The following is a 12,305-nucleotide window of genomic DNA, read 5'->3' as shown; positions in this document are numbered from 1 at the left end:
CACTGTTTGGCTCATGTGTTGATTCACTGATAAGTTCGAGCATTACTATCTCTATCCTCAACTTTCTTGGCACCTCTTCAAACAGTCAGTCATCTCTCAAACTTAAGCCTTTTGCTCAGATTTACTTATCAACTTCAGCAACATTTGCACAAGCAACTCCTTCTCTTGCTTCACTCTCACTCACACTCTCTCACACTTGCGTCTTTTTCCTTAACTCTATGCCTCCTTATATAGATAATTCTTACTTTTCCATTTTCCTCGATCACGATAGATCTTAGGGTTTATGATCTGGTTCATCATCATTCATTATATAGATATCCACCTTCTTAATCATCCTTTAGAAACTTCTCTGGAATCTGTCTATTAAGTCTTTACCTAATCCTCCCCTTGGATTTAATGATCCAACTCATCAATCTTATCTTCAATAAGGTTTGCATATCCCAAGAAATCAACCGAGTAGGTTGAAATTCATGATTTCTCGAATACATTCAAAATACTGTTACTCGACAATCACTAAATTCTGACACTCAGTCATCACTTGATTACTCAATCACTATAGAACTTCTAGCTTGACATCAACTAACTTAGTCAGTCATTACTGATGCTTGGTCAATACTATATTTGCTCAACTTGTACTAGAACTCAGTTAAAACTAGCATCACTTGGCATACCTTAATCTTTTACTTTTTTGCTCAGTTAAGCTTTACATCTTTGATATGTACAATCACTTTTTCTTATCAAAGTCTAACTAATCAAGTGTCCATTGTAGCTTCCTTTTCATAACCCAACCTTTCCTCTTAGGTGCCATTGTTATGAGCAATCTCTCAAATCCTCTTCATCAATCAATTTATAGATATGACATTTAGATCAGATAGAAATATGTCTTATCAATAGATTTTAAATCAATGACAAAATAACAATTGTTCCAATTGTAAGTTTCCAAAAGTTTAATCTTTCAAATTTATGGGCTAAGAACTATTAAAATGAAGACAATCCATCAAAATTTGAAGACTTTTTGCATAATTTTTATACCTTCACAAAGAAGAGGTGTTAAGAAAAGATTTAGAATCAATTTAAGAATATTCCCTATTGCTCTAAAAGCTCTTAAATATGAGAAACTTCAAGAAAAACTTTATGATCTTACACTATAAACGGTTCTTAAGATTCTCAATTTTCCTACAACATATTTGACTAGGATGGAGAGCTTTAACAATGAACCAAATGAAGATTGAGAGGAAGACATCCTTGACAAAGAATCAACAATGGTTCACTTCATTTACCATAAGAAGATGATTTGAAATGCACACATTTATTTTATGAGGCTTTTTGTTTCTAAAGGGTGTATCTAGATACCATCTCTAATCCTTCCATCATGGCTCAAAAATTATCACCCAAATTTTACTAAAGGCATTTTTGGAGGGATAACATTAATAGAAACCTACAAAAGTTGTATAGTCTTGATTAACAAGTCTTGGTTTTGTTCTAAACTTTGAACAACAAAGAAAATTATTAGTAACTCAATAAATGAAATCTAGTAACAGTCTTATGTTTTTTTTTGAAAATTTGAGAGTTTGAATCACTTCACCCTAGCTAGAGAACAATATTGAAAATTTGAAATTATTAGAGATGTACAAATAACATATTTAATGGTTATTTTATTTAGATGGCTAAGAAGTTCCTATTTTGTAACTTTAGTTTTTACTTACAAGACAAGAGGTACTAATTCAAACAAGGTTTTCATGAAGACCACATTCATATACAAAAAAGGACCTTACAAGGTTCATCACTTTATATTCAAGGTCAACGATCCCTTGTATGCTTTAATGCTTGAATATTTAACTTACAAATTGATCTTTATAAATGAAATCATAATTTTAGATAAATGACCATCTAGGATTTACACACACCTCAAAGTCAAACTATAAAACTTAATCATGAAATTCACACACTCATTCTATTTTTCATTCAATTTTTTGATGATTTTGAGAAAATACCATAATAAATATCGATAGATGGTGCAATCTAGTGTGGAGTTGGATTCATTTCCCTAGTCTTAGTCCATTCCTAGAGATAATTACATACTTACACTTTTTTTTGTCTCAATATACACATACTTTTGTTGTCTCAATATACACATACTTTTTTATATTCACCTCACCTCACCCATGCATAAAGCACATCTTCCTAAGAACTTTGTATGTCTATTTTTCCATCTCAAAATATTGTTTTTGGTGTTGGACTCGTCCCTTTTATTTCCAAAATGGAAATTCCAAATTTGGACAACTAAACCCCTTGAATATCTAAACTTCAACCAAACATACATACAAGTATTCATTTATCATTCATGCATAGTTTGAGTTCCTCTCATTCTAGAGTATTAAAAGAGTAATCCAAAATGAGACACTTATATTTGGTACGATAAAAGGAACAAATACTGTACTTACATTATTCTAGAAATGTTAGTTGTCATCTTCCATTTTTTGAATACACTTAGGTTTTGTTTGGTTCCTGGAAGATGACAAGAATTGGCTTTTTCAAAACCCGAATTTGAAAATTTGTGTGTTTGTTTCAAAATTTGCAAAATGGAATTAGCATACGAGACTTCCAATTTTGTCTCAAAACCAGGTTTTCCGACTTCCTAAAAAAAGTAGGAATTGAAAATCAAAACCTGGTTTTGTTTTTTAAGGAGTGTAAAAACAATAGATTAGACTATTTTTTGAAATTTGTATTCAAGTCCAAGCTTACGCATAAAAATGTGTCTTCACATGCATCTTCCGAGTGAAACAAACGGTTTTAGGAAAATCCCAAAAATCGGAATGAAGATATACAAAACCTTGATTTTGCTAAACCAAGGTTTGTACAAATCCGAGTTTTTTAAATTCCACGAACCAAACGAACCCTTATGAAGTTACTAAGAGAATTTGTCTCCTCGTGATACAATCATCATCTTAGATATTTCAAAATTTTGCTAACTTCACAAGTATCAATTCAAGAATATAAGATACAAGAATGCAATAAATGAAAAGGAGAATAATTCCATATGTATTCGGGATGAATCTTAAGGGGAAGTGTATTTTCCTTACAAATTACACTACGAGAAAATGAAATAAGGCCTAACCCTAACGGGAAAGGGCAAAAACCCCTCTTGACTTATCCTCCTTGGAAGAAACAAGTTAGGTGAATAGTGGGGCAGGTCATCCAATTCCAATATTGTGCACGAGAAAAATAGAAAATTTAATGTCCACAAAATATGCCCTTAATCTTGCATTGTAATCTTCGGATTTCCCCATTTAGGTTGTGGATGGTGATATTAACTAGTCCTCTAATCTAGGATTAAGGTCAACTACTATTAATGTTATATGATGTTAATAAAAAAGAGTGCCCCCGTGCAGGCCCCACGACGTGAGGCTTCGACACAGGGACCTCCACACTCCGTGCCAAATTTCACCACTTTATTTTATTGGCACGTGATTTCTTTTTAGTTTTCACCGCGAACAATGCTCTACAAACAAAAGCATGTACGAATCTATGCTGCGGGACACGTGTGGCGAACGAGCAGGAAATTCAGGGCCCTCGCCAATGCAGCTTCCTGCGCCGGGTGACCGGGAGTGGACCTGCTACGACCGGTGGACGAGGCATTTTATAATATATCATATAAGCCGTCTGCAGTCTGCTCACTTCTGTTGCTTCTGCCAGAACCGGCGCCGGCCGGTGCCAGGCTTGAAACTATTTTGTTACAATTGTTTCCGTGTTAAAAAATGAAGTGGTCAGTGGACTAGGGGGTTAAAAGATTTGTTGCATGGGTAATGATATTTCTTGCATGGTCAATGATTTGTTGCATGGCTGTTAATTTGGGACGTGGGATGCTTCCTGGTAGATGCTCCATTCTTTCCTGCCCCGCAACTCCTCCCTTTGATTATTCTTTACTGTTTGGCGCATTCGCCCTTTGCTCTTCCTTATAATCTCATTGCATTCCTATCTCCATTTCAAGTAGAAATCAAAGAAGCCGCTTTTGGCATCTCAGTGTAGGAGACATTATCCTACGATCATATATTCCTCCTGCTGTGAAATTAAGTTGGGATCTTGAGCGAAATTTGAGTGTTTGAGATCGTTTCTCTCCGAATTTGCAGAGATTGTGGAGTGTTTTTTAGTCATTACTGAGAATAGGAGCTTTGAGTGAAATTTCATTGTTTGAGATTTTTTGTGCTTAGTGTCTCTGTGAATTTGCAGAGGTTGTGGGACGTTTTTATGAGTGCTGAAAGTTTAAGTTTTTAGGGAAATTTGTGTTTTTGGGAGCTCTTCTGTTTATTTTCTCTGAGAATTTGCAGCGATTGTGGAATGTTTTAAAATTAATTTGGGGGTATTTAAAGCCGGATTCCAACTGCAGAAAGCAAGGTACACGAGCATCGCCTTTTCTGTCTCTGGGGTCCATCTTTTACATGCTCAGTCTTGCTCTGAAATATTTTGATCTGGAATTTTAGAAATTATCGTGGCTGATTTGCCATTAAAGGAGGGGAGAACAGTTAGAATTCTCACGGGTTTGAGGTCAGTGGACGCGCTTTCCTTAAATTAGCCCCAGGTTTTGGCTCGTGAGAGGAGTTTTTCAAATTTTGAAATTTGCAGAATCCGTGTATAAGAGCAGCTTTGAAAGCTTTCCAAGATTGAAAATTGCTTCCTGCTGTGAGATTTTGCAAGGTTTTTATTCAAGATTTTGCAGTAAGAGGAGGTGGTGTGAGGTTATTGAAAGAGATCAATGGAAGGGAAGGACGTGATGATGAACGACCTGAGCTACAAGATCTTCTCCAAGCTTGAAAGCGACTGGCTCTTCGGGAACAAGCTGTGGATTCCGCAGCTGCTGCAGGAGCTGGTGGTCGACAATCCAGTGGTGGCGCCGCCGTCGACCCGAGGGAAAGTGTGCGTGCTGAGCATAGACGGCGGCGGCGGAGGGCGAAGCGCAATAGCGGCGGGGGCAGTGGCATACCTGGAAGACGCACTGAAGCGCAAGTCTGGAAACCCCGACGCCGCAATCGCAGACTACTTCGACGTGGCGGCCGGGACGGGCAGCGGAGGCATCTTGACAGCAATGCTCTTTGCCAGCGGCGCCGTCGGCAGGCCGCTTTTCAAAGCGGCGGATGCGTGGCGAGTGCTGGCGGAAGAGGGGAAGAAAATGTTCGGCACAGCCGGAAACTTCATTTCCCGGCTCCTGGGGGCAGCGCCGGCGGCGAAGAAAGTGGAGCGGGTTCTGAAGGGTTGGTTCGTGAAAGGCGACGGGAAAAGCCTAACTTTGAAGGACACGGTTAAGCCGGTGTTGATCCCCTGTTACGACCTCTCCACCGCCGCTCCTTTTCTCTTCTCTCGCGCGGACGCGTTGGAGAGCGACAACTACGATTTCAATTTGTGGGAAGTCTGCCGCGCCACTTCCGCCACGCCGGGGATTTATAATCCCGTGAAACTCACTTCCCTCGACGGCCGGACTTCGTGCACTGCTCTCGACGGGGGGCTTGTGATGAACAATCCCGCCGTCGCAGCCGTCACGCACGTGTTGCACAACAAGCGGGAGTTCCCGTGGGTTAACGGCGTGGACGATCTGCTCGTTTTGTCTCTGGGAACGGGCCAGTTCGATGGCGAGTGGGAAAAGAGAAAGGGGAAGGGATTTTCGAGTTCATCGACCATGAAAATCCTGCTCGACGGACTCTCCGACGCTGCCGATCATGTCATCGCCACGGCTTTTGGGGATCACAACCGCCATAATTATGTTCGCGTGCAGGTAAATCATTCATGTTCTCATTGCCTCTCTCTACTTCATTATCTTGACGAATCATTCAATGCCAAAAGTTTGTTTTGTAATTATTACAATTTGAGTTGATTAGAGGAAGGTTACTTTATATCTAATTTCGTAACAAATGCGAGTCTTTAAAATCATTCAATTTCTTAGTGACCCATTTTTATTGGTTACAGGCAACGGGGCTGCCAGAAAAATCCGTTCCAGAGATGGAGGATGCGAGCCAGAACAACATGAAGAAACTATCAGAGAAGATGTTAAACGAGAAGAGCATGGAGTCCGTTCCGTTCGGGGGGAGAAGAGTGCTTTCACAGACCAACGCCCAACGTTTGGACTGGTTCGCGGATCAGCTCATTGTGGAACACCATGCCCGCTCGACAAGAAAAGTACCCACCGTTGTTATGAAGCAGCACACTTCTAATGAACTCACAAAGTGTGTATTATAAAACACAGCCTACATTTTCATTACTGCTCATATACTTAACAGAGGATTGAGATTGTACAGGAAAGGACGATCTTTACCATGACTGTGACCAACATACAGGGGAAAGGGGTTTTCAGTATATTTCTGTTTCTGAAAGTTTCTGAAAGTAATTAAGTTTGTACGTTTTGAGTGCAACACAAGGAGATGCAGACTCGGCATTCTTTTGTCTTTTAATCAACAACTTCAAAAGGAATAAAATATGAATGTGATGGGTCGCAATCCACCGAGAGAGTTTTATCAGAGAAAAAATATATATAATTACCCATGTTTTCTTTATCCTTTGAATACATGAAATGTTGTACAAATATTTGTTTACTGCATGACAAGAAAATTTGACTAGAATAGTTTAGCTTTTCTGCAGTAGAATCATATTCCCCAGTTGTTACCCGGCGTTTGTTAGCGTCGAATACATCACACCACCATGTAACATGATTTTAAAAAGATTTTTAATCTTTTCTATCCTTCTCAACGACATTACATCTGTTCCGCTTGTATTCCCGAAGCTAATTTGGCGCTGTTAATAGTTTTTATCTATAAACGAAATAGTTTGACAAATTGTTGCAGAACTCTGCACATGTGGACATTTAAATTCTTTTTTTTCACTTTTATGTTTCTAGTATGTTGGTTAAGATAATGTCTTTCGACCATTTGACGTGGTTGAATGATGTTGGGTGCCTTTTTGAAAATTTATTCCAATGTATATGAGAGTCCTTTTTCTATCCTGTGACTAATGCATAGGCACGGAAATTTCCCCATCATCGTTAATTTTTGAATTAAAACATCATCACCTTCCCACTTAGGTTTGCATAACGTGTCCATGACTATATTTTAAGGCATTTAATGTAATCGTAAGGAGAATTCGTTTCCATGACTATATTTTAAGGCATTTAATGTAATCATAAGTAGAATTCGTTTATGTCTAAACTTCAATTGGTGGTCAAAGAGAAATATAGCATTATACAATCACTCTAGATCATTTTTCATTGAAATTCAAAGGGGTTGATAAAGGTATAGTGTTTTTATGGCTCAATTACATGTAATCCTACCAAGGAGCTCATCAACATTGCTAGTCCTTGTAAACATTAACATTTTCTAGTTATTGAGGTTTGTAATATAGTGTCACATTGATAGGACTTTATTGCGTCGATATTGACACATGTCATTCCTCATAGTTACTTCTTACATCTCTAGCAATATCATTACTTTATAACTATATTTCTTGATCATACATTTTATAATATATGTCTAGAGTCATAGATACTAATAGGAAGCATTTTCTTTTATCAAATCAAAGCATGAATATAAAGAATGACAAGAACTTTGAGATAGCTAAAGTCCTTGACTTTATGGAAGATGGATTGTGGTAAATTATTTTTGGCAAAAGGACAAATTGTGCTAGATTTTTTTTTCTTTCTAATGTTTGGTGTTAGAAAAGTATTTGAAAACTATTTTAAGGTTTTCAAAAGATATATGTAGTTCTTCATTGTTCCAAGGTGACTCTTTCTAAAACCTCTAAAATTCTTGGTTGATATGTGGTTCAACTTCTAGAAATATGCAAAGTTAGAAAAATGAAGATAAATTAGTACTATAAATCACATTCAACCAATAAAACCTAGACTTACATAACATACTTAATTGGAGTGGTAAACAAGAAGAGTATATGATGAGTTTAAAGATTAAGGGGTGGAATGGATGAAAGGGATCCAGATAAGGAAAATAATGAAATTTTGATGGGGAAAGGGAGGTTTATAGATCAAATTTCATAATAACATGACATAAATTTGGAAAATCATCTTTGAACTACCAAATCATCAATTTTTTTATTATTAATGTTACATGTATACAAAAATTTGAATATTATTCATCAACATTAACAACACATTTAGTTATGAAAGTTGTGTATTGCCAATTTAACTGAATATTCTTCATCAATAATAGTAACATATTTACTTATAAATATTGTGTGTTGCCAAGACGACTCCAACTTGAAATGACAATATTAAACTTATTTTTCAGGTAAACTAATAACTGTGATCTCACAAAGAGATATCTTCCTTGATGTTGAGCTAAGGAAAACTTGTTATAGCCTACAATAACAAGATCATACAACATCAACTATGTCACAAAGATAAGATGTAGATGATGAACTAAAACTTGGATAATGATCATAGCTTTATGATATTTCTGCATAGCACCAATTAGCTAGAACTCCATGTCACATGACCATGAAATAAAGCCCTACTATCTAATCTGATTTACTACAACCAACTTCCATAAGGATGCCTATTTACATGAGAATTATTATGTCTCCATACAAAGATATATCATTATTTTAAAAATGTCAAGCAATTACAAATTATTTAGATTGACTTCTATAGTTATACCTCAAAGGGTGCAATCCACTCTAAGTAAATGACAACCTCCTCTTTTGGCATGATCTAAACCAAACAATATTTTTCCTTTGTTACAACAAATAACAATGCTAACATTGAGGGTTTTCAAGTAGAACTCTGCATCAAAAGTACATCCACATTAACTACCCAAAATCTAAACACAAATTAAATAATAATCTATATATCATTTTGATTCAACACTATGGGGACTATTGAATGATATCACTTTGAAATAGAGGAGTTCTATGCATTTTTAGGTTATAATCACCAATAAAAAATTTGGGAGATTTTCTTCTAATGCCCAATGAAATCTTAAGGGTTTTCATTCTTGGATCCTACAATCTCAAAGTGTTTGTTTTTTACTAAATTTCTAAAGATGAATGCTTTGAAAATAAAAGAAATTGATAGTATCAAACTTGATAAGTAGAATTTTAGAGTTTAACAGTCCTATCAAGATATATGGATATAGTAAATAGGAAATTAATAGAATAAATTTACCATTGAATTTGTTTAAAAAAACATAACCTATTGAAACCATACATTTAAACATAGAATCTTGTGTTGGAAATGATTGAAAAGCTCATGAATGAAGAGTAATGGAATTGGTAAAGAATTTTTTCAATCATTGTTTTGTCATTGATGTCAAACTTGCTACTTGCAGGAATGATAATTGCTTTAGTAATCCAAATACTATCAATTGGTTGATTGACAAGGAGGTGGCAATCAAAAAGATGTAACTAGAGTACCTAGAGAAAGGTTGAAGTTATGATGTTTTAATGAAGTATAAGGATCAGCTAATCCATTGATGAAATAGTGTATTGATGACATACTCTAAGACATAGAGGATGGACACACCAAGACATATCAAAGATGCAAGGATTAACTAAATCCTAGTTAGTGTCGAGCAGTCTTCAGGTGTTGAGTGAAGATCAAGTGCTAAGTAAAGATCAAGTGACAAGTAAAGATCAAGTGTCGAGTAATCTTCGGGTGTCGAGCAGTCTTTAGGTGCCGAGCAAGAAATAGGTACCCAGTAAAGATACAGGTGCCAAGCAAGATACAAGTGCTGAGTAACACAAAAGAAGCCGAGCATCAGTAAAACAATAATGTCGAGTTGCTACATTATTTTGAAAATTGAAGATTCGCTAGATCTAAGCTGACATGGTAGTTATCTAGAATTCTATGAATCATAAAGAAGATAAGAATGATGAGCTGGTGGCACAGAACACTATGTAAAATATTTTTGATGAATATAATTGAATTCTAGACGAAGTTTCTAGATAAGAGCAAGATATGGGATAGATACATTGTATCCTACCTAATCTATTGAAACCCTAAAGTTGGAGAGGGAGAATTGAGTGGGAAAGGTAGTCCAAATTTATATTTAAGGAGTCATTAGGTCAAGCATAAAAGCATGAGGTGCTGAAGAAGGTGCTAAGGTGGAAGAGAGCACAGATACTCTGCTTCGATAGGTGACCATAGATACGATTGGATTGGTATGATGAGTAAGAAGACTCAAGGTGATGAAGCTTGAGATGACAAGCTTACAGAGCTATAGTGATTAAAGCCAAGCAAAGGATTGAACTGAAGAGCGATCTGTAATCTGCAAGATATATTGTAAGTTGTATCATATCAAAAGCCATTATTGTTACTCTCTAGCAATTGTAACAGTTAAAATAAATCCTACGGACTTAGGTTGGTTTAATAGCCATGTTGTAAATCCTTTAACAAGGTGACATTCCAAGTGAATGTTCCAAAGTCCTTTAACCAGGCCCATTCCTAACAGTATGGTGAAATCCTCTAACAAGGTCACATTTAACAATGTGTTGTAGCCTTTAACAGGGAAGACCATCAAAAGTGGTTGAAATCAATTGCGCAGTTATTTTGTGGGTATCATCCCCACTCCACTTTTACCTTCTTATTCTTGGAGGGTTTCTAGGTTATCAAATTCTTAGTGTTATGGTGTGATGCATGTTTACTTTTCATGTTTGTTTAATGTTCAATTGCATGCATGATAATTTCAGTTATGTGCCATTAAGGATTTGTAGAAAAAGTTGCATTGGACCTTGAATAACACCCCCCCCCGTCTCAGTTATTCTAAAGAATTATAACATCTTGCACCCTTTGCAGGCCAAGAAAATTGCAACACAAAATAAAATGCCAAAAAAACATTTCAAAGAGGCACACCTCTGAATTTGAGGAAGCCTTGTTCTTGATCCTTCATATAAGAACGGTTGTGTTTCCAATAGAGCTATCAATTTTTTAATTTTTTTTGTGAAAAGCCTCCATGAATATGCTCATCATGTAGTTCCTCTGTGAGGCAACTCACCATTGTGATTGCAAAAACTCCTTTTGTATTGGCACATGTAGAACAATTACATATTGATGGAAAGACATGCATGAGAATTGTAACTAACGGAAGAGAGATTTTCTCCTCCTATCTTGTCTAATGAAGTGGAGAACCTCCATGACACTGAAAGAGCCCTGACCCAAATGGTGATTGTTCTAGTTTGGTAAACCCTCCTTGGACATGTTAAGAAAACATGGAAAACAAAAGGAGCCAAACACTTCCTCCAACTCATTACATGGTGACTGTTTTCTTATTATTTTCAAAATCACATATAAAGAACATATTTTGGATAATCTATAAACATTCTCATAGTAAATGTAAGGCTTCTCCAACCAAACTGAGAATTCAAGAAAACAAACAATATTCTTCACTTCTTTCTACTCTCAATCTCTAATATGAGAATGTTGATAAACTAAAATCTTTGTACCTAAATAAATATAAAAGATAACCAAACCGATTGAACAATCTGTAACGCCCCGCCAAGGGATCCAAAAGAATTAACCTAAAGTTTCACTAAGTTTGCTAAACATTTTTTTTTAAAAAGTAAGAAGGTATAACATACAAATCAAACACATAGTAGCAGAAGCAATAACATGTAATCATCGACAACATACATTGTAAGTTACATTTCTTAAAGATCCCAAGACGTTGAGTCACGTTTCAATTTAATTAATTCTAAGTCTAACAACTATCACATACATATGAAAGAATAATCAGAAAGTCCCATGTCCATAATATACATTTGTTCTGAATGCCTCTCGGCAAATTAATTTGGAATGCTCAATCATCCACTGTACAAGTCACAGGGTATGAAAGGCTTAAAAGAATATACATATGTAAAGATAAAGATACAACATCCTCAAATTCATGATACAAAGTACCGTAAAAATATATGAAACTATTCACCATACATGATACATCCATACATCCATAATGATAAAACATCTATCATAAAATCTAACCATCCATCATAATAATCCAAGAACATAGTGAAGGTAAATGCCAATCATGAAAACTCTAGCCACGGTGACCACGGAACGGATCTCAATAGTAAAAGTAAACACACTACCACCCGACCGCGTGGAACCTAAATGGTCCACTCCCACCGTGCTGAGGAGATAGTCTCAAGTCCCAAACAAGGTATCAAAACACAAAACACAAGTACTCTCTAAGTTTGGAAATCCTAAAAGTATACTAACTCAAGGGTTCCAACATAGATAGACATCTAGACCTAGAGGCACCACAAAGACACGTAGGAAACCTAATATGCAAGCGGAAAAGTGTCATCGCAAAATTCAT

The 12,305-nt window shown here is 36.2% G+C and overlaps 1 protein-coding gene across 1 annotated transcript; it reads left to right on the top strand.

Annotated features, from left to right (window-relative positions):
* The first annotated feature begins 3,706 nt into the window (after positions 1-3,706).
* Positions 3,707-6,542, top strand: LOC149565661 (patatin-like protein 6). Its single transcript, XM_089819160.1, has 2 exons — positions 3,707-5,767; positions 5,959-6,542. Exons 1-2 carry the CDS (start codon positions 4,754-4,756, stop codon positions 6,226-6,228), a joined length of 1,284 nt encoding a protein of 427 aa, XP_089675286.1. The 5' UTR covers positions 3,707-4,753; the 3' UTR covers positions 6,229-6,542.
* Positions 6,543-12,305: the final 5,763 nt, after the last annotated feature.

Source organism: Cupressus sempervirens, chromosome 3 (assembly GCF_028749045.1).
Source record: "Cupressus sempervirens isolate cs-2001-9-10 chromosome 3, ASM2874904v1, whole genome shotgun sequence".
Classification (NCBI taxonomy): domain Eukaryota; kingdom Viridiplantae; phylum Streptophyta; class Pinopsida; order Cupressales; family Cupressaceae; genus Cupressus; species Cupressus sempervirens.
The sequence above is the reverse complement of the archived record's forward strand: the minus strand, read 5'-3'. Positions and strand labels throughout refer to the sequence as shown.

Coding starts and splice junctions, on each gene's coding strand:
- LOC149565661 (XM_089819160.1), top strand. CDS start 4,754: ATGGAAGGGAAGGACGTGATGATGAACGACCTGAGCTACAAGATCTTC. Junction 5,768..5,958: donor ATAATTATGTTCGCGTGCAG/GTAAATCATTCA, acceptor TATTGGTTACAG/GCAACGGGGCTGCCAGAAAA.